Genomic DNA, 23,947 nt, shown 5'->3' with positions numbered 1-23,947 from the left:
CATGGCAAACTGGATAAAGATATGAGGTAAATTGATGATGATCATTGGGTATATTTTTGCTTTTATTTTCTATTAATCAAAATCTAAGTTGGCTTTAGTACTGTACAGTGTATTGTTCTAAGCCCCCACAATTACTGTATTTTATGATGTATCAGTCTTGATAGCTAAAGGTTTATGTCAGTGAAGTATAAAAGTGTAAAAGCTAATGTCATATGAAAAAAATGTCTCATTATATAACACAACACAGAACAAAGAATTCAGTATAAAGTCTAATGTATTCAGCTATAACTCACAGTTAGTTTGTCAGTAAAATCTAGACAAAAGATAATTAATCTTACTCAAATCGAAGTTGAAAATGCTTTTATTTGAAAAGCAAAAAAATTAGTTACTTCAAACTAACAATTTCAGTTCAAATATGTATTTTGCAATAATGTATTATGATAAAAATGTACACAAAGTGAGAAATGAAATGGGAGAAGATATACCTCGGGGAGTGCAAGGGTCTCCTGAAGGATGCAGCACAAGGGGAAAGCATTTCACATGTCAAACAGAAATGCCAGAACCAAATGAGTTAATGGAACATCCATTCAAAATATACTTGCAACCTTACAAATCTGAATATGGCAGATTTCATTTCTATAGGTATTACACTAAAAAAAGGCATTAAAATCAAGTTGAATTTTCTAAGGGATTTCATAAACTGCATGCACAACAAGGTTTACTTACCAAGAACTTGAAATGATTTGTAGAAAGTAAAGAGAATACTGCCAGATATGCGATCTGAACCCGTACATGCATATTCCCCTGATGCAGACTCGTCAACATTTGTGAAATACAAAATGCCTCCATCAACACGGGTTCCAAAGGGCAGTGGTCTTTCATCAGTGCGCCTGAAAGAAATCCGGATGTCATCTGCATCAGGACCTGGAAGGAAATAGAGTTATTAGGCAAAAATCTTAAAAGTAGAGGATAATACAAAAGAAAGCAAAAAAAATAATTCATTTTCTTTATGGTCAAAAGCTACTAAGCTAACAACTTACAAACGTTCATCCATTTGCATAAGTCCTACTACTAGATCACATGCAACAAAAATTTGTCAGTTTGACAGTCTTCAATGTCAAATATCTTCCCACTGGAATTTAGCCACAATTGTGAAAATTGTGAAAATGACAATGTGTAAACTAATTGTAATTCTTTTGTCGTTTTAAACATTATCATTTTCTGTGCTCAGAAAAGTACAAAATACACACATTTTTCATTCTAGTTTTATAGTCTCCACAAAGTGAGGTGTGGTAAAAATTTATTTGCTTATATCCAAAACCTTCTTTTTTTGTTTAATTCCATTTTCTGGACAGGAAAAGGGTGCTGACAAAAACTGATCTTATTGCAGGCTCAATAATGTTCTTGGCAAACAATTCCTTGGTATACACTTGTAGGTCAAGTTGAAGACTGTCAAACATTTTCTCGACAGGGTAATGGAGATTTTCCAAGATGTCACCAGCAAGGTTCCTTCCTATGATTTTCTATGTGCTAATAATTAGGTTTACATACTTCTTGGCACAAATTCATGTTGACCTTTGCTTACAGTACTATTCTTGATTAGATAGTTTAATAAATGAGGGCAAAAATGGGTATCTTTGAAGGTATAATAGTCCTAACATTGTTGCATAGCTGAGAGGCATGGGCTATAGCTGAGAATATGCAGAAAAGGGTGGATGTGTTGGAATTAAATGTTTGAGGACAATATGTGGAGCAAGGTGGTTTGATCAAGTAAGTAACAAAAGGGTATGAGAGAGGTGTGGTTGAGAGAGTTGAAGAGAGTGTTCTACAGTGGTTTGCACATATGAACTGAATGAGTGATGAGAGGTTATGTCTGAAGTGGAGGAGAAAAGGAGAAGAGGGGAGAATGAACTGGAGATGGAAGGATGGTGTGAGAAATATTTTGAGTGGTTGAGGCCTGAACATGCAAGAAGGTAAAAGGTGTGCATGGGATAAAGTGTAATGGAGTGATGTGGTATACAGGGGGTAATGTGCTGTCAATGGCACGAACTAGGGCATATGAGACAGCCATGGAATACCATGAAAAGGTCTGTGATGTCTGGATGTGGATAGAAGGACTGTAGTTTCAGCAAATTATACATAACAGCAAGAGAACTGATGTAAGTGAATGAGGCCTCTTCTTCATCTGTTCCTGGCACTACCTCACTAAAGTGGGAAATGGCAAACAAGTATGGAAAAAAATACTCTACTGGGTATATGTTTACAAACAAATTACTGTGTACTTCTTACCACGGCCAGAGCATTCAAACTCAAAAGATCCTCCAACAGGAACATAGTTGGTTCCACTGTCTGGTTGTCGATGTGGTGGTGGAGTTTGAATTCCAGGTCCAACATTTCCAGGAAGAATATCTTCTACAGATAACTGAATTCTTTCCTCACTCAAACCTGAAATATTGACATATTGACATAAAAAGATCCTAATATACATCTTCCTATACAGTGAATATGTCATAAAGAGCGTGTGGTGTCCTAAGTGAAAAAAAGTCTTGATAAAGGCAATTACAAGTACAAATGTAAAAATGGACCTGCTGGAGGGAAGGATATCCAACCCTTGCAACCTCCCAACTCTTTTGAAACCGTCCCCCCACCCCAATCCAATCCAAACCCTATCCCCCCAGTAATGGACAAGAATGACATAAAAGGACGGAGAAAAAGACAGAATTCTGTATACAACTGGTATGACAGTTATTTCAATAATAATCTCTCCTTAATACTGTACATAGCAGCAGTATTCACTACAAAAGCCCACACTTCTCTCCAGAGGCCCGGAAGAGATAGAAGAAAAAATAATAAGGAATTAAATATGAGAGATTGCAAGTTATATGTACTGGAGAAAATACTCTCAAACTATGGCAAATAAGGTGCAGAGATGTGATGTATTTCTCCTATGTGTTCTAATACCTTTCTGAGCAATGATTCTCCATATGCATATTCTTACAATCTTTGAAGCCAGATCAAATATTTCTCTTCCTCTAACTAACTCTTCCTCTAACAGCAGGTAAAAACTAATGTGAATGAAATGTCATTTACCTCAATCAAATACCATTTCCTATACTTACATCAAAGTAACTTATTGCAAATCAATCTATATCCCAAGTTCAGTGGGAACATATTAGTTTATCAGCATCCTAGCTCCATTGGCAAAACCACAACAAAACGTAAGATTATTTCCATATTTTCAATTGCAGAAAAATCATCAGCAACCCAGCTTGAAATAAGTTTTACACACATCTCCATGTAAGTTCATTAAAAACATAAATAAAACTGTTTATACCAGCCTGTTCTATATTCACATCACTACAAATGAGTTATTTTTATGCATATAAAAGGGAAAGAAAAGGTATAAACGTTTTGGGTTCACCTGAATGTCTGACATCTTGAAACATCTTTTCCAATTAGAAATGCTGTAAAAACATAAATTTTTTTATGCCATGAAAATAATAATTTCAGGTATAGAAAGATATCTAAAAAAATCTCAATATCTATCCATCCATTATATCATTAACTCCATTCACATTACGTGGATCAAATGGATCTAGGGATAAACATTTGGTGTGATTTCATTTAGCAAAACTGAAGTCCCTAAAACACATATAAATAAAAGGAAGGGGATAGCCAATTCTTAGGGCACCCTTCATGTTGTGTTATCCTAACAAAAATTCATACTTAAAAAAAATCTATTTCAACTGTGTGACATACCAGCAGTATTCCTTGCAGTACATTGGTATGTTCCTTCATCAGCTTTTGTGACACTTGCTATTTCATATACTGCAACAGTTGGACTGACTGATACACTGGGTCTGTAAAAATAAGAGCTTATATACTGCTTTTACGTCAAAATCTTCAGTCACTATAATAAAATTGTATCGCATTTCAGAGGGCATAACAATTTCTAATAATAAGTTCAAATTTTCCGTCTAACTTTAACATCAGCTCCAAACCCATTAACATGGGAAAGGTCCAGTGAATAATGTATGCATCATTTGTGTGTATTAATTTTGTACAAATGGAGTCTCCAAACTCAAGCCCACAAAATGGCAAATAGAAGGGATGCCAAACTCCCCAAGGATGACTTTCAAGAAGTAACTTTACAAAGCTTAAAGTCTGAAGAGGCATGAAATAATATTTTCACAGTAAATCAGGTAATGCATAAAAATTAGGTTACTATGGGTAAATACATAGCCCATGGAAAAGTACTCAATAAGTCATAACTTACATATTGGACTCAATGTTGATCTGTAGTCTCTGCCAATTAACAGAAGGGGCTGGATCACCTTGGGCAGAACATTCCAGACGGACACGCTCTCCAATGCGTACAAGGTGAGGTGACCTTCCAGGTCGAATAGTTATTACTGGTAAGGACTGTATCTCCAGTATGGCCGTAGCTTCTACAACTCCAGCATCATTCTCTGCTGTGCATGTATAGGAACCTTCTTCGTCACCCTGCACTTGGTTAAATCTGTGGGTCAAAGAAAACTAATAAACCACGTTCCTTGAATAACTATTTAAACCACACAAAAAAATCTAGTCTCTAAGCATGTACATAATTTCAGTTATCCCATTAGATGTCCCTCTCAGCAAATTAATATCCAAGTCTCTCTCTTTTGCATGCCTATCAATTAGTACATAATCCAATGATGCCTGCCTCCCATCTTACCTACCCACCAATGTATACCTAATGTATGTTCCTAATTCTAAGCCAGGTATTCCCAATTATGAATCCTTTATTAGAAAACTCTACAAGCTGTTCATCATCATGGGAAAGCAGAGTAAGTAGCTATGCTGATGAGGCCAGAATAGACAAAATGACTGAATAAGAAACTGTTCAGATGAAAATACAAAAAGACAGACACAATTCACAAATGGTAAGAAGTGAACCTAACAGACACAATTTACAAATGGTAAGAAGTGAACCTAATAAAATCTAATGAAGATATATCTAAGCAAATAAGCTATGGGTCATGAAAGGATTTATCAGTAGTTCCATATAAAGGCCTGACAGAGAAACTGATAAAAAGTGAGACAAATGTAAAAGATTTGGTTGTCATCATAAAAGTGAGACTAGAATTCAGAGAGCACAGTAAGAAGACAGCACCATCAAGTCAAGTTATGAGTGATTTGAATTTGAGAACTCTCTACAAAAGAGAGGAACCTACTGATGAAAATGTTTAATACATAAATAAGAAGCATAACTGAATAATGTTGTGTTGTATGGCTATCAACAAGGCAATTAAAAAGAAGAGAGAAAGAATTCAACAGCACTTCACAAGCAAAATCGAGGGGCTGGAACAAGAAGAGTTGGGGTGAGAGAGTATCATTAAATTTTAGGGAGAATAAAAAGATGTTTTGGAAGGAGGTAAATAATGTGCGTAAGACAAGGGAATCAATGGGAACTTCAGTGAAGGGGGCTAATGGGGAGCTGATAACAATTAGTGGTAGTGTGAGAAGGAGATGGAGTGAGTATTTTGAAGGTTTCTTGAATGTGTTTGATGATAGAGTGGCAGATATAGGGTGTTTTGGTCAAGGTGGTGTGCAAGGTGAGAGGGTTAGGGAGAATGATTTGGTAAACAGAGAAGAGGTAGTAAAAGCTTTGCAGAAGATGAAAGCCGGCAAGGCAGCGGATTTGGAAGGTATTGCAGTGGAATTTATCAAAAAAGAGGGTGACCATATTGCTGACTGGTTGGTATGGTTATTTAATGTATGTATGACTCATGGAGAGGTACCTGAGGACTGGCAGAATGCTTGCATTGTGCCATTGCACAAAGAAAAGGGGATAAGAGTGAGTGCTCAAATTACAGAGGTATAAGTTTGTTGAGTATTCCTGGTAAATTATATGGGAGGGCATTGATCGAGAGGGTGAAGGCATGTACAGAGCATCAGATTGGGGAAGAGCAGTGTGGTTTCAGAAGTGGTAAAGGATGTGTGGATCAGGTGTTTGCTTTGATAAATGTATATGAGAAATACTTAGAAAAGCAAGTGGATTTGTATGTAGCATTTATGGATCTCAACAACACCTGCACCTGCACCTCGACAACCACTGAGGTGCTGGCTCACTACGCAGATGTCACTAACCCTCCTGATACCCAAGTGGATAATAATGGTAATATACCTCCCTGCTCATATGAAAACTTGGCGGTTGACACAGCAACCAGTCTACTGCCATAACATCACAGTAAAATAGGAACAAATTAATACTGAGAGATATTTACGTATATGGCTAAGAAAATGTTCAGCAAATATTCTACAGCATATGTTAGGCCTAGATTACAGTATGCATCTCAAGTCTGCTTATCCCACTGACTTTGTTGACAGCAACAAAGGCAGCACCTAAAATAAGGGATCTGAGTTATATGAAAAGGTTAGTGAGATGAATATGTCCATACAAGAAAAGAGAAAGAATTGGAAAAATACAATTCAATTTTCTAAGTTTCTAAATTAAAGTCAATTTTTCAAAAGCGAACAATGCTTTGAATAAAGAAAAAAGTTATTAATGATGAACTAAGGAAAAAATTAAGCAAGAATAAATCGAGAAAAGGTGTGAAAAAGTGCTATAAAGTAATACAAAAAGAGTGTGGTAAAAAAGTGGAATATACTAAGCAATCAATTGTGAAAACACACAGTATTAAAAAATCTAGTATGATGTATGACAGTGAAGAAAGCTTAAGTAGAAATCTCCCAGAAATAGATAACTGCTTATTTGAAATAAAAGTTGTCATATAGAATCTTTTTTAGGGAATGGCCACTTAAATTAAAATAAAATCTCCACATCCTAGCCTTTCCTTACCTAGAAAGCAAAATACAGTCTTAATAAAATATAAATCCAGATAAATGAGGTCAACCAAGGAAGAACTTGCCTTAGAACACCACCATTCAGAATCTCTGTATTGGGTGTTAATGGTCGACCATCAGTGCGAACCCATTGAACATTTGGAGTGGGAATACCAGCTGTTAAGTGGCACTGGAAGAGTGCACTTGCACCCACAACAATGGTCTGTTTCACTTCTGGATACACTTCAATGAAAGGAGGTTCACGTCCTGATGAAAAAATATCAATAAACATGAGCTCTTACACTGAATTAAAACATTTATGGTAATTTCTTTTATACTTGTATGTTGTTTCCTATATCAATGGCAGCACCAGAACTGACAGAGAATAGCCTTATTTGCTTACAAGCACTCTCTACTTTACATCCACTCTCTACCTGTCATATGTATCTATTTATCTCTGACACCTGTTCCCAAAGGAACTCTCTAGAGGGGGTGGCCATAGCAAGAGAGTCTCTAAAGCTAGTGAACTCCAGTTCCCCCTCTTAGGCAACTTTAGCACAGTGTTTGCAGACGCTCCTAGCTAGTGTTCCTAATGACTACTTCTACCTAATGCTCCTGTCCAATATTCCTAACCACTACTTCTACTTAATAATTTTCCCTAATGCTCCTGCCTAAATGCTCCTACATACTACTTCTATCTATTGCTCCTAACATTTTGCCAAAAGGCAGTGCTAGCATTTAGTGTGCACCACAGGATAAGAGTTACAAAGAATGAGATGTGTGAGTTATGTGCTGTCAAGTGTCTTGTATGACAAGGAGAGATTGAATGACTGTGGAAAGAATGCCAGTAGTCCATGTGTGGGTGTGGCAGAAAGAAAAGACAACTACCTGGGTCAGAGGTGTGTAACTTGACAACCACTGAGGTGCTGGCTCACTACACAGCTATCACTGACCTTCCTGATACTCAGGCAGGTAATGTACTGGTAATATACCTCCCTGGCCACTGGCTGCCTATCAACTACTACCAACCTGCCATGTGTAATGCACCAAAACCAGAGACCTTTATCCACAACCCGGACCACAGACCCATCTGTGGTTTCTCCTGTCCATATCATATGCCCTGGTTTAGCCCACTGACAGCATGACGGCCCCTGCAGTTCACATCACCAGTCCTAGCATGAGTATCATCTTAGTCTCTTTTCACTCATCCTTTCCATATATCCAAACTATTTCCACACACCCTGTTTGGCTCTCTCAATCATACTCCACTCATTACCACACCTTTTTCTTATGGTGTCATATCTTACAGGGTAAATGCTCCTCCCAATCATTCACACTCCTTCCCTGCAAGTACTGCCCACATATTTCTCTTTTTTCTTTCACTAGCAACTTAAGTGCTTTATCCCAATGGCCATGTATGAGCCTGAGTCTTTTAGTACAAAAAAGACTCTCCATTAAATGGCCCTCTTGAGGCCTTGATGGTACCAATTAAATGAACGCTCAGAATATGAAAAAAACATAAAAACTGACTGTTAGAAAACACAACAGAAGTAAATTGCTCACTATCTTACATGAAAATCTACAGAAGCTCCTTAATACACATATTACATATCTGTACCATGGAAAAGTATTATTCTGAGTGAAATTGAACAATGCCAACTTTCCTACAGCCTTAATGTTATACATATGTCCCTGACGAATATTTCTGGTCATATTTTCTTACATATACATGCGTGCTGCTTAAATAACTGAAAATCATTATAATGAATAAATGAACATCACATTTATCATTAGGACTTCACCTTCTATAATATCCCATTAACTCATTGTCTCAACTCAGCACTCAAAGAATAAGGGAGAGCATTACTTGACTGCAGTGCCATTGTTGTTTATGTAAATCATACATGGATGCATGAAAGGCAAATGCTCTGTGAAGGGCACAAAATTTGTATTTGTAGGTTATTCAAAAAGTTTAGCCCTATTATGTACGTTTAACTGAGGAAGTACCTGTGTATCAATTTCTTAATTCTATATGGAAAAGCATGAGGTGTGCATCAATGTTAATCAAAATACAGTACTAAACAATGTCAAAAAATCTTGCAAAATGATTGTACAAAAGCATCAGAGTCATTCCTTTTGTTTTCTATGTTACAATTCATTATGGAATGCTATATGACACTCCTTATTTTCTTTAGCACCTCAGCTAGTTTTGTATAAATAAGCTGATCATTTTCAAATGCGTCAAAACAATTTTTTCAAGCAACAGTCTCAACAGTCTTCAGTGGAAAAAAAAATGAGTCACTAAGATTTAGCCAAAAATAAACAAATTATTTTCAAATTTCACATACTTACGTTCAACTTCTACAATAGCTGCAGCCTGGGCAGCGCCCCCTTCATTCTCAGCTGTACATATATACATGCCACGATCATTTATCACTGCATCTGTTATTCTAAGTATGTTTCCAACTGTGCTTACACTGGCACTAAACTCTTCATTCACCTGCAGAAAGGATGTCAAATTAGTTCAAGTGTATGACAGAACATGTACAAGACAATATGTTTATAAAACATTCATGCCTTTGTATGGAGGTTTGTATTCCCTTTATGAATGACTAATTGTGACTTTACCACTAACCTCTAACCTTAATCCTAATCTGTTTAAAATTTGGCTCAGGATCATTTGTAAAGTCAAGCACACTGTTAAAAGAATGTGCTGATTTGTCTTCTACTGATGAATCTTTCTGGTTCTTAACAAAAACATCTCCAACAACTTCTGTAATTCACTCTTTCCTCCTCTTTTCTAACCAGATCAACCTATAAGTAACTTTCCTGCTGTAAACCCACTCTTTACTTCCTCATTCTCTTGTAACTACCTATTCTTGCTGCATGGGGAAAAGTTTTACTCATAGTGCCCCATCGCTTGAAAATCTTTTAGTATCATACACCTTTATAAACTTTGTATGCTGTTTGCAATTCCCATATTCCCATTCAGTTCATTCCATTCATTGACAACTATTACATCATCAAAAATACTTCTTTGCATCTTTTCTAGTATGTTTCTCCTTTAATATCATGTTACATCCTCTGACTGACCTGTATCTGTATATTTTGAAGAACTGACTACCATCTTCATCATTAAACTAATCTAAAACCATAAAGCTTGTGAACAAGTCACCCATCACTCTCCTTTCTTCCAAGATGGGCAAATTCAAGAGTTCTAGCCTTTCCCTACAACTCAGTACTCTTGATGGTACTACCTATGTTGCCCCTCAGTGGACCTCATCTATTAGTTCTATGTGCTTCTTCCAGTGCACTGACCAAACCTGCAAAGCATAATTCAGTTTTGGCCTAGTATAGGATGTGAAAAATCTATCCAATCTATCTATATTTCTGATGCCTGTTCTCTCCTGAAACTCCCTTAAAGGGGTGGCCAGAGGAATAGTCAACATAACTAGTGACCTTCAATGTTAATGGCAGAAGGCAACTCTATCACAGTGTTTGCAGAGGCTCCAACCTAATGTGCCTACTAACTAATGCTACCTAATGCTTCTGCCTAATTTTCCTACCTTCCTCTTCGACATAATGCTCCAGCCTAAATGCTCCTACCTATTACTGCTATCTAATGTATCTAGCATCTCACCAAAAGGCAGGGCTAGCACATAGTGCTTACTGCAGGAAAATCTAGAGTTATGAAGAATGAGTCATGTGAATTAAGTGTTGTCAAGTGGCATGTGTGACATAGAGAGATTGTATGTTTGTGGATAGAACACCTGTAGTCCATGTATGGGTGAGGCAGAAATAACAACTTGCTGAATATATCCTTACCCGTATACTTGAATGCTATTCTAATATTTGCCAGCAGACAGTATGTCTCCACTACTTCCAGTATTCTCTTACTGTGCATTTCTGGTGACAGGTTAAGGATGATGTCAACCCCTCAGTCTCTCTCACACGCAGATTTCTGTAGCTTATTTCCCATTACATAGTTTTCTTTCACTATGTCCTAATTGCAAAGCAGCAGGAGGTCATGAGGAAAGTGAAAGGTGTGAAAAAGAGAGCAAAACAAATGGGATGCGAAGTGAGTGAGTGTCAGGAAACTTATAAGATTCTTTAAGGAGGTTAAAAGTGTGAGAAAAACAAGAAACACAAGGGAGTATCAGTGAAGAAGGCACATGGGGAAGTGGTACCAGGCAGGAATTAGGTGTGGAGGAGATGGGGCGAGTATTTGGAAGGAATACTGAATGAGTTTGATGATATATGGTTTTTGCTCAGGGACATAAGTGAGGTGGGAAAGTCAATACAAATATTTGGATGAAAACAGAAGAGGTGGTGAAAGGCTTGTGTAAGATGAAATGTGTCAAGGCCATTGGAGTGGATGGCATTTTCATTGCATGTATGGCTCAAGCTAAGGTGCCTCAGAATTGGCAAAATGCTTGCACAGTGCCACTGTATAAAGGCAATGGGGACAAAGGTGAACATTCAAACTACAGAGGTATAAGTTTGAGCATATCTGGTATGTTATATGGAAGAGTAGTAATTGGAGGGTGGTGGCATCAGACTGGTGAGGAACAATGTGGTTTCAAGAGTGGTAGAGGATGTGTGGATCATGTGACTGATTTGCAGAATGCTTGTAAGAAATACTTGGAGAAATCATAAGGCAAGGCTCATAAAGAAACTTTGTAGAAAGATTTGTGAATACATGAAGTGGGAGGAAAGCTGGGAGAAGCAGTAAGCAGTAACCCTCAAGGGAATAAGGTGTATGTGCATAATGTGCAAGGCATTTGTATGAATAAGTAGAATGGAGGATGAGTGGTTCCCGGTGAAAATGGGTCTGCGGGAGAGGTTAGTTATGTCACCATGGCAGTTTAGTTCGTTAATGGATGGGGCAGTAAGGGAGGTAAATGCAAGGGTCTCAGAAAGGGGGGCAGTCTGGAGGTGGTGAGGGGGGGGGGTCTGGAAGGTTATTTTTGCTGATGATGAGGATCTGGTGACAGATTTCAGTTAAAAAGTGCAGATGCTGGTGTCAGAGTTTGGGAGTGTGTGTGAAAGGAGAAAGTTCAGATTACATTTAAATGAAAGCAAGGTTAATCTATTGGGAATAGCAGAACAGAAAAACAGGTTATTACAGCATGAGTTTGAACAGAGAAATGTTGATGAGATGAAGTGTTTCAGACACCCAGGACTGGACATGGCAGAAAATGGAACAATGGAAATGAATGCGAGTCATAAAGTGGGTGAGGAGTTGAAGGTTTTGGGAGAACTGAAGCATGTGTGGAAAGAGCATGAGGGCAAGAAAGGGTATGTCTGAGGGTATAGCAGTTCTGGAAATGTTGCAAAGATAAGAGGCTATCTATTCATCTATCTATATCTCTGATGCCTATTCCTTTTTGAAACTCTCTCAAGGAGATGGCCACAGTAATAGAGTCTCCATAACCAGTGAGCTCCAGTGATGCGAGATGTGGGGCATGGGCTATATATGAAATTGTAGAGAAGCAAGCAGATGTGTTGGAAATGAAATGTTTGAGGACAATATGTGGAGTGAGGAGGATTGATCAGATACATAATGACTAGGTAAGAGAGAGGTGTGGGGGTAATAAGAAGAGTATGGTTGAGAGAGCTGAAGAGGGTGTGCTGAAATGGTTTGGACATATGGAGAGGATGAGTGAAGAAAGATTGAAAAAGAGGATATACATGTCAGGAGTGGAGAGGACATGGAAAAGTGGATCAGATGTATTTTCAAATCTTGCCTTAAGCGGTGAAACCAACCAAAAACCAGAATCATCAAAAATAAACAGAGGGTGATACCTTTGACCAAGTGATAACTGGAGGTGGATCACCGGATACCACACAACGAAGTTCTGCATTTGTACCCTGGTTAATTGTCTGACGATCTGGCTGAATCTGCACAGCTGGTAAGTTTCTGTTAATCATAAAAAAGAACTTGATTAATATATGTAACAAATCAAAGGACCTTTAATATACGTTATTAACATGCTTTAAATCATTATCATTTACAAACTTTGATATAGGAGATTAACATTTCTGTAACTTTAAATACTTATCATATATAAAACAGTCTTGAAATATTTCAATTATGACTAAGGTCTGAATGATTAAATTCCTTTACTGGCTGCCTGTACATGGCAGAGAAGTGCTCACTTCATCAAATCACCAAGACAACAGATCACCACAATTTTTGGATATTACATATTTTGAAATCAGGAAGCAAATGAAACCATCTCATCTGTTCTTCCCTTTCTATATCAAACATCAGCTGATCATCTAATCCTCATATGAACATTCAATCATTAGATAATAGTCCAATCATATGATGATCATCCAACCATTGATTTATTCAGTTGGTGATGACAGACCTCACCCACCATATGACTCACCTCTGCTTCCATGGTTCTATTTGCTGCCATGTCAACTGCCTGATATCTAAAACACCCTGCTTCCTCTAAGGTTTTTCTGTTCAACCCACACCCCAACTAACCTGTGTCTCTACAGTGCTAAATCTAATAACCTTGCTTTTATTCACATTTACTCTCAACTTACTCCTTTCACATACTCCCAAACTCAGACACCAACTTATGCAGTTTCTCCCTCATATCTGCCATTAGAACAGTGTCATAAGCAAATAATGACTGATTTGCTTCCCACGCCCCCTTATCTCATACAGACTGCATACCTACCATTCTTCCCAAGACCCTTGCATTTACCTCCCTCACCATTCCATCCACAAAAACATGAAGTAGCCATGGTGACATCACGCAACCCTACAGCAGACTTACCTTTGCATGGAGCCACTTTCTCTCCTCTCTACCCACCTTCAAACATGCCTTATTCTCTTGATAAAACCCCCTCACTGCTTCTGATAGCTTTCCTCTTACACCATATGCATTCATAAGACCTTCAACAAAGTATCTCTATCACCCCTATCATATGCTTTCTCCAGATCCATAACTGTCATATTCATACCATTCTGTTTCCCTAAGTATATCTCTCACACATTCTTCAAGGCAAACACCTTATCCACACATCATCTCCCATTTCTGAAACCACATTGTTCTTCCCCATCTGATGCTTTGTGCATACCACCACTCTCTCAATCAACACTCTTCCAAACAATTAAGCAATTACAGTCAACAAACTTGCACCTCTGTAATCTGGATACTCACTTGTGTTTCCCCTTGTGTTTCCCTTGCCTTTAAATAATGGCACTATACATGCATTCCTCAATTCTTTATCACCTCACCATAATTCATACACCCATACATTGACAAACCTTAACTAACTACTAAACAACATATTTACCTCCTTTCCTGAGAAATTCATCTGCAATACCATCCACTCAAGCTGCCTTGCCACATTCCATATTAGGCAAGACTTTTACCACCTCTTGCCTCTTCATCAAATAAGTCTCTATGACTCTCACTTTGCATGCCTCTCCATCACAATCACCCAACATCAACAACCTTGTCATCAAATGCATTCAACTATCCTCCAAAATACCCACTTGATCTCCTCTTCCCCTCATCACTGCCTGTTACCACTTACCCATTTGCCCCCTTCAAAGATGTTCCCGTCTTTAACCCCATCATCAAACACATTCAAGAATCCTTCACAGCACTCACTCAATCTCCTCTTTACTTCATCACAGCCTGTTCCCACTTACTTATTTGTTCCCTTCACATATGTTCCCATTGGTTCTCTTGTTTTTCTTACAGTATTCACCTCCTTCTAAAATAATTTCATTCTCTTTGAAGTTTGCTGATACTCACTCACCCAACTCTTACTTGCCCTCTTTTTCAGGCCCTGCAACTTCCTCTTAACCTATCGCTGCTTTTTCTTGTACATCTCCTAGAAGCAGCTTTATTTCATCCTCCCACCACTCCCTACCCTCTTTCACTTGTCTACCTCTCACATACCACACACTACTTTCACATGTCTGCATTGCTTCCCTAAATACTTTCCATTCCTCATCCACTCTTAATCTTTGTTTACTCTCACCATTTGCCATTCTACACTCAATCTCTCTTGGTATTTCTCCACACAAGTTCCTTTTCCAAAGTTACCTATTTCATGATCCTCTTTTCACTCATATCATTACCTCTTTCCCAAAAAGCTTCACAAATCTTCACTACCAATTAATCAGTAATCCAATAAGAACAATGTATCACCTTTCCTACTCATCTACTTGTACTTATGATGCCCCTTTTCTTAAACCAGGTATGCCCAATTACCAGTCCTTTTTCAGCACACATCTCCACAAGCTGGTTACCATTTCTATTCACCTTACTGAATACACCATGCCCCCTAATCATATCAACAACAGCCATATCACTCACTTTCATACTGAAATCGCCCATCACTATTACCCGATCATTAGCTGCAAAATTGCTGACACACTCACTCAGTTGCTCCCAAAATACATGCTTCTCTTCATTGTCCATCTAGCAGCCTAGTGCATAAGCACTAATAATCACCTATTTCTTGCAATCTTCTTTACTCTTAACTCACATCATTCTGGGACTTACTTTCCTATGTTTTTTCGCATATTCCCACAACTCCTGCTTGATCAACATTGCTACCCTTTACTCAGCTTTTGCTCTCACATCAACCTCTGACTTTGCCCCTAAGACATCTCCAAACCATTCTGCAACTTAACTCTTGAACTATATTTCCCTTAAGAGTGAGAACATCCAGGTTCCTTTCCTCAAGTATACTACCTATTTCTCCTCTTTTCTCATCTTGGTTACATTCACACATATTCAGACACCCCAGCCTGAGCCTCTGAGGAGGATGAGCACTCCCCACTTGGCTCTTTCTTCTGTACTGTCTTTCAGAAAATTAAATAAAAAAATGGGTGGGTTTCCAGGCTCACGCTCCCACACCTCTTACTTGCCTTCAATGACATGCAGGAAATACAGAGGGAGAATTCTTTCTCCCTTACCCCAGTACATAAAATATTTTTTTTTTTTTTTTTTTTTTGCTTTGTCGCTGTCTCCCGCGTTTGCGAGGTAGCGCAAGGAAACAGACGAAAGAAATGGCCCAACCCACCCCCCCCATACACATGTACATACACACGTCCACACACGCAAATATACATACCTACACAGCTTTCCATGGTTTACCCCAGACGCTTCACATGCCCTGATTCAATCCACTGACAGCACGTCAAACCCGGTATACCACATCGCTCCAATTCACTCTATTCCTTGCCCTCCTTTCACCCTCCTGCATGTTCAGGCCCCAATCACACAAAATCTTCTTCACTCCATCTTTCCACCTCCAATTTGGTCTCCCTCTTCTCCTCGTTCCCTCCACCTCCGACACATATATCCTCTTGGTCAATCTTTCCTCACTCATTCTCTCCATGTGCCCAAACCATTTCAAAACACCCTCTTCTGCTCTCTCAACCACGCTCTTTTTATTTCCACACATCTCTCTTACCCTTACGTTACTTACTCGATCAAACCACCTCACACCACACATTGTCCTCAAACATCTCATTTCCAGCACATCCATCCTCCTGCGCACAACTCTATCCATAGCCCACGCCTCGCAACCATACAACATTGTTGGAACCACTATTCCTTCAAACATACCCATTTTTGCTTTCCGAGATAATGTTCTCGACTTCTACACATTCTTCAAGGCTCCCAGAATTTTCGCCCCCTCCCCCACCCTATGATCCACTTCCGCTTCCATGGTTCCATCCGCTGCCAGATCCACTCCCAGATATCTAAAACACTTCACTTCCTCCAGTTTTTCTCCATTCAAACTCACCTCCCAATTGACTTGACCCTCAATCTTACTGTACCTAATAACCTTGCTCTTATTCACATTTACTCTTAACTTTCTTCTTTCACACACTTTACCAAACTCAGTCACCAGCTTCTGCAATTTCTCACATGAATCAGCCACCAGCGCTGTATCATCAGCGAACAACAACTGACTCACTTCCCAAGCTCTCTCATCCCCAACAGACTTCATACTTGCCCCTCTTTCCAAAACTCTTGCATTTACCTCCCTAACAACCCCATCCATAAACAAATTAAACAACCATGGAGACATCACACACCCCTGCCGCAAACCTACATTCACTGAGAACCAATCACTTTCCTCTCTTCCTACACGTACACATGCCTTACATCCTCGATAAAAACTTTTCACTGCTTCTAACAACTTGCCTCCCACACCATATATTCTTAATACCTTCCACAGAGCATCTCTATCAACTCTATCATATGCCTTCTCCAGATCCATAAATGCTACATACAAATCCATTTGCTTTTCTAAGTATTTCTCACATACATTCTTCAAAGCAAACACCTGATCCACACATCCTCTACCACTTCTGAAACCACACTGCTCTTCCCCAATCTGATGCTCTGTACATGCCTTCACCCTCTCAATCAATACCCTCCCATATAATTTACCAGGAATACTCAACAAACTCATACCTCTGTAATTTGAGCACTCACTCTTATCCCCTTTGCCTTTGTACAATGGCACTATGCACGCATTCCGCCAATCCTCAGGCACCTCACCATGAGTCATACATACATTAAATAACCTTACCAACCAGTCAACAATACAGTCACCCTCTTTTTTAATAAAATATATGAAGATGAAAAAATCAAAAAAAATTATGATCTTGTAAAATATGCAAGCAATACTTTTCAAAAAATGTACATTCACTTAAAAAGTTATATTCACATGAAAAAAAATTCATTAACTTACACAGTTTGTGTAATAGTGATACGGGCGCTGGATTCTTCAAAGTTGTTGGTCCTTTCATCCGTAATGCGGCAAACATAAATACCACTGTCAGCAGGGCGGGCATTAGGAATCTGCAGCTCACCATTTTCAGTAAGGGCTTGCTGTAAGTATAATGAATAATGTTTATGTTAATCACTTCATGTGGATGCTACGGGAGCTTTTTAAACATTCATGGATGTGTATAAATGTTACTGAGTGAAAGCCAGTTGCACTTCAATCTTTTATTGCTTTAAAGTATTTTCTAATTTCATGAGTGAAAGACAGTTTCATCTTTTAAAGTCTCTAATTACAATTGCAAGGTGAATGTTTGTGTTATAAAAAAAGAGGGAATATCTCTTCTACATTTGTTATAGAAATGTAATGATAAAGAAACTAAGAAGAAAAATACCTGAACATTTTCATTAAAAAAATCCTAATTAATTCTAATAATGCTCATTAATTACTTAATTGTACAATGGGAGGACCTCTTTAATGAGCCTGTTGCAATTCGAAGGCTGAGCTACAATCAGGAGCAGGGACACGATGGAATCTTGGAGTGAGAAGTTCCTTTTAGTCCAGTTTTAGTCCAGTGATATGATAAAACTTCACTGAAAGTGTTTTTCACTTGCAGTATAACTGTTTGAAGATGCAGTCTGGTAACACATGTAATAGCATTTTTGGCAGGTAGGAGATTTGATAGGCCACAGATGTACTATTAAGATGGGGAAAATATAGAAAATACATGGAGAGAAGAAGGGAATGGCAAGTCCTGAAAGTAGCACACAAAAAAATGACAAATCTGTAATCTTTAATATACTATGAGTGATATTATCTCAAAATCTATCTATGTATTTTGAAGACTATATTGAGGGGCTATGAGTCACTATTATACTATTGGAAACAGTGACAAAAAGCTACTAACACTTCTATCATAAAAAAAACTCCTCTTATTTCACTAATCATGAACTACTAACAGGATATTACATGTCGTCACATGTAAAAGAATCCAGAATACTCTGAGTGAAAGGTATGCTAAACAATAAAAGATCCTATAATGGGGTATAAAGTGGATTTTACCAATCTGGTGGGTAAGCAGGCCAGAGTACCAGATCCTGCAATAAACTTTACAGCTACAATCTTGGGCCCATTCGTCCCTACAGGGAATTAAGCTGGAAAATGAGTTTTATCAAGGTATTACTATGAATTTGATGTATGTCTAGTTATCACTAAGAATAAAAGTAAGAAAGACATCAAAATTGCTCTTCCTGAAATTTTCATGAAATTCATTTGAAGGACTCTGTTTGTTACAGAAAAGGGAAGACCTATTAAGGATGCAGGAATGTGTATAGAGTAGTATGTACATTAAAAACCATCACTACAAGATCTGGTACCCTGCAATCCAAACATAAATGTTTAATTACCTTCCAGCTCTTGGTCAAATGACCTCATCACACCCAAATTACCCTTCTAAAAATATCCATCAACTAAGTTTAAAAAGATGTTCCTGATTCTAAGCTTCACTTTTCAGGTGATCAACAAATCAGAGCTGCCTTTCAAAAAATATATACACAACTTCCATTAGTTCACATTCTCTATTCATTTTACATAGCCAAAAGAAGCTACAATCCTGTTCACAGGGTGCTAAAGGCTCTCAACCTATGCTCAAAACCATATGCAGAATTAGTAAACATCCTGTCTCATGGAGACTGTTGGGTGGCCTAAGGCAGCAACATACCCACAATAACCTATTTGTGTATCATCATTTAAGGTTAAACACTAAAAAATCACCAGCCACCAAAACAAAAATCCTCTACACACTTAGGCACCTCTATCAACTGTATGTTGACAATGCTAGAATAAAGATTTATGAAAAAATTTAAAACTCATATGCTTACTGAGGGAAGTGGTCCTGATAATCTACTCCATTCGATTCTTAGCTGTCCTTGAGTACCTCCAAAGCATCTAACTTGTACAGTTTCTCCTGATCGGGCTTCCACTATATCCTGTGATACCTTTAAGGTAGAAAAAAAAATATTAACTGCCTTTTTCTAATAAAAAGAATTTAGTCTATTACAAGTCACACAGAGAATTACTATCATACACATCTCTTCATACAAAAAAGATTTTCATATCAGAAATGTATCTATATGAAAACTTACAAAATATATGGAAACTAAGACCTAACCATACATTACCCATATGGGAGTCTTAAAAAAATCAATATAAATCATATAAATTCGTATACCCTATACAATTAAGTTAAAGCACTTCTGATCACCAAAGTATTAAGCAAAAAGGAGAGGAATTGACAATTCTTTTCATGCTTGTTTGCCATCTCCTGAGTTAGCAATGTACAACCAGGAACGAATAAGGAAATAGTGTCATTTGCCCACTAATACACAATTAATACTTTAATGGGAATGAAATCCATTCATGATGGAGGGACAGCTATCATCTGAAAGTATGAAATAAATTTACTAATTCATCTGACCATGTCCTAAAGTACCAATTACTTGCAATCTTAATTACACTTTCAGCTGCAGCCTATGCCCAAAAAGTAGCAAAACAACAATATTCTTTTCTTTTCAAACAACTGTGGAAGGTATTAAGAATATATGGTGTGGGAGGAAAGTTGTTAGAAGCAGTGAAATGTTTTTATCGAGGATGTAAGGCATGTGTACGTGTAGGAAGAGAGGAAAGTGATTGGTTCTCAGTGAATGTAGGTTTGCGGCAGGGGTGTGTGATGTCTCCATGGTTGTTTAATTTGTTTATGGATGGGGTTGTTAGGGAGGTGAATGCAAGAGTTTTGGAAAGAGGGGCAAGTATGAAGTCTGTTGGGGATGAGAGAGCTTGGGAAGTGAGTCAGTTGTTGTTCGCTGATGATACAGCGCTGGTGGCTGATTCATGTGAGAAACTGCAGAAGCTGGTGACTGAGTTTGGTAAAGTGTGTGGAAGAAGAAAGTTGAGAGTGAATGTGAATAAGAGCAAGGTTATTAGGTACAGTAGGGTTGAGGGTCAAGTCAATTGGGAGGTGAGTTTGAATGGAGAAAAACTGGAGGAAGTGAAGTGTTTTAGATATCTGGGAGTGGATCTGGCAGCGGATGGAACCATGGAGCGGAAGTGGATCATAGGGTGGGGGAGGGGGCGAAAATTCTGGGAGCCTTGAAGAATGTGTGGAAGTCGAGAACATTATCTCGGAAAGCAAAAATGGGTATGTTTGAAGGAATAGTGGTTCCAACAATGTTGTATGGTTGCGAGGCGTGGGCTATGGATAGAGTTGTGCGCAGGAGGATGGATGTGCTGGAAATGAGATGTTTGAGGACAATGTGTGGTGTGAGGTGGTTTGATCGAGTGAGTAACGTAAGGGTAAGAGAGATGTGTGGAAATAAAAAGAGCGTGGTTGAGAGAGCAGAAGAGGGTGTTTTGAAGTGGTTTGGGCACATGGAGAGGATGAGTGAGGAAAGATTGACCAAGAGGATATATGTGTCGGAGGTGGAGGGAGCAAGGAGAAGAGGGAGACCAAATTGGAGGTGGAAAGATGGAGTGAAAAAGATTTTGTGTGATCAGGGCCTGAACATGCAGGAGGGTGAAAGGAGGGCAAGGAATAGAGTGAATTGGAGCGATGTGGTATACCGGGGTTGACGTGCTGTCAGTGGATTGAATCAAGGCATGTGAAGTGTCTGGGGTAAACCATGGAAAGCTGTGTAGGTATGTGTATTTGCGTGTGTGGACGTGTGTATATGCATGTGTGTGGGGGGGGTTGGGCCATTTCTTTCGTCTGTTTCCTTGCGCTACCTCGCAAACGCGGGAGACAGCGACAAAGTATAAAAAAAAAAAAAAAAAGACACATGGTAACAGAGGTCAATGTATTAAAAAAAAAATCTTATTGATATACCAATAGCTCCCTTGACAACAAACATTAACTTGTGTACAATACACTAAATCTGAGAGAAACACCATGTGTACTCATTTCCTGTCCCAAGTTCCTTCTTTCTTTATGAAACTCTTTTTTTTTTTTTTTTTTTTTTTTATACTTTGTCGCTGTCTCCCGCGTTTGCGAGGTAGCGCGAGGAAACAGACGAAAGAAATGGCCCAACCCCCATACACACGTACATACACACGTCCACACACGCAAATATACATACCTACACAGCTTTCCATGGTTTACCCCAGACGCTTCACATGCCTTGATTCAATCCACTGACAGCACGTCAACCCCTGTATACCACATCGCTCCAATTCACTCTATTCCTTGCCCTCCTTTCACCCTCCTGCATGTTCAGGCCCCGATCACACAAAATCTTTTTCACTCCATCTTTCCACCTCCAATTTGGTCTCCCTCTTCTCCTCGTTCCCTCCACCTCCGACACATATATCCTCTTGGTCAATCTTTCCTCACTCATTCTCTCCATGTGCCCAAACCATTTCAAAACACCCTCTTCTGCTCTCTCAACCACGCTCTTTTTATTTCCACACATCTCTCTTACCCTTACGTTACTTACTCGATCAAACCACCTCACACCACACATTGTCCTCAAACATCTCATTTCCAGCACATCCATCCTCCTGCGCACAACTCTATCCATAGCCCACGCCTCGCAACCATACAACATTGTTGGAACCACTATTCCTTCAAACATACCCATTTTTGCTTTCCGAGATAATGTTCTCGACTTCCACACATTTTTCAAGGCTCCCAAAATTTTCGCCCCCTCCCCCACCCTATGATCCACTTCCGCTTCCATGGTTCCATCCGCTGACAGATCCACTCCCAGATATCTAAAACACTTCACTTCCTCCAGTTTTTCTCCATTCAAACTCACCTCCCAATTGACTTGACCCTCAACCCTACTGTACCTAATAACCTTGCTCTTATTCACATTTACTCTTAACTTTCTTCTTCCACACACTTTACCAAACTCAGTCACCAGCTTCTGCAGTTTCTCACATGAATCAGCCACCAGCGCTGTATCATCAGCGAACAACAACTGACTCACTTCCCAAGCTCTCTCATCCCCAACAGACTTCATACTTGCCCCTCTTTCCAGGACTCTTGCATTTACCTCCCTAACAACCCCATCCATAAACAAATTAAACAACCATGGAGACATCACACACCCCTGCCGCAAACCTACATTCACTGAGAACCAATCACTTTCCTCTCTTCCTACACGTACACATGCCTTACATCCTCGATAAAAACTTTTCACTGCTTCTAACAACTTGCCTCCCACACCATATATTCTTAATACCTTCCACAGAGCATCTCTATCAACTCTATCATATGCCTTCTCCAGATCCATAAATGCTACATACAAATCCATTTGCTTTTCTAAGTATTTCTCACATACATTCTTCAAAGCAAACACCTGATCCACACATCCTCTACCACTTCTGAAACCGCACTGCTCTTCCCCAATCTGATGCTCTGTACATGCCTTCACCCTCTCAATCAATACCCTCCCATATAGTTTACCAGGAATACTCAACAAACTTATACCTCTGTAATTTGAGCACTCACTCTTATCCCCTTTGCCTTTGTACAATGGCACTATGCACGCATTCCGCCAATCCTCAGGCACCTCACCATGAGTCATACATACATTAAATAACCTTACCAACCAGTCAACAATACAGTCACCCCCTTTTTTAATAAATTCCACTGCAATACCATCCAAACCTGCTGCCTTGTCGGCTTTCATCTTCCGCAAAGCTTTTACTACCTCTTCTCTGTTTACCAAATCATTTTCCCTAACCCTCTCACTTTGCACACCACTTCGACCAAAACACTCTATATCTGCCACTCTGTCATCAGACACATTCAACAAACCTTCAAAATACTCATTCCATCTCCTTCTCACATCACCACTACTTGTTATCACCTCCCCATTTACGCCCTTCACTGAAGTTCCCATTTGCTCCCTTGTCTTACGCACCCTATTTACCTCCTTCCAGAACATCTTTTTATTCTCCCTAAAATTTACTGATAGTCTCTCACCCCAACTCTCATTTGCCCTTTTTTTCACCTCTTGCACCTTTCTCTTGACCTCCTGTCTCTTTCTTTTATACTTCTCCCACTCAACTGCATTTTTTCCCTGCAAAAATCGTCCAAATGCCTCTCTCTTCTCTTTCACTCTTACATGTACAAATTCATAAAATTCTTTTCAGCATGGCAAAGGATAACAGTATGACTTAGGATCGAATTTCTATTAAAATCTATAGAGTTCATCCTCCTTGTCACCTGCAACACCAAATAACTTGTCCTAATCTGGTTCTTGATGCAGCTACAATGAGCATCAGGAGGGAAATCCCCTGTTGAATCAGTTAACAACATATCACATTGGGAATTGCA

At 38.9% G+C, this 23,947-nt stretch overlaps 1 protein-coding gene across 7 annotated transcripts in view; it reads right to left on the bottom strand.

Moving 5' to 3' along the window:
- LOC139748045 (basement membrane-specific heparan sulfate proteoglycan core protein-like) overlaps positions 1-23,947 on the bottom strand; it is a 261,917-nt gene that overhangs the window by 92,754 nt on the left and 145,216 nt on the right. For all 7 annotated transcript variants that reach the window (XM_071660608.1, XM_071660610.1, XM_071660611.1 and 4 more), the window contains 9 exons: positions 19,491-19,607; positions 17,578-17,717; positions 12,634-12,748; positions 9,181-9,328; positions 6,915-7,095; positions 4,277-4,519; positions 3,760-3,860; positions 2,290-2,445; positions 727-924 (listed from right to left, as the gene is read on the bottom strand). In XM_071660608.1, coding sequence (XP_071516709.1) covers positions 727-924; positions 2,290-2,445; positions 3,760-3,860; positions 4,277-4,519; positions 6,915-7,095; positions 9,181-9,328; positions 12,634-12,748; positions 17,578-17,717; positions 19,491-19,607 — 1,399 coding nt within the window. The remainder of the gene's footprint in view (positions 1-726; positions 925-2,289; positions 2,446-3,759; positions 3,861-4,276; positions 4,520-6,914; positions 7,096-9,180; positions 9,329-12,633; positions 12,749-17,577; positions 17,718-19,490; positions 19,608-23,947) is intronic.

This window comes from Panulirus ornatus, chromosome 72 (assembly GCF_036320965.1).
Source record: "Panulirus ornatus isolate Po-2019 chromosome 72, ASM3632096v1, whole genome shotgun sequence".
NCBI lineage: Eukaryota > Metazoa > Arthropoda > Malacostraca > Decapoda > Palinuridae > Panulirus > Panulirus ornatus.
This window is presented reverse-complemented; position numbering and strand designations above follow the sequence as displayed.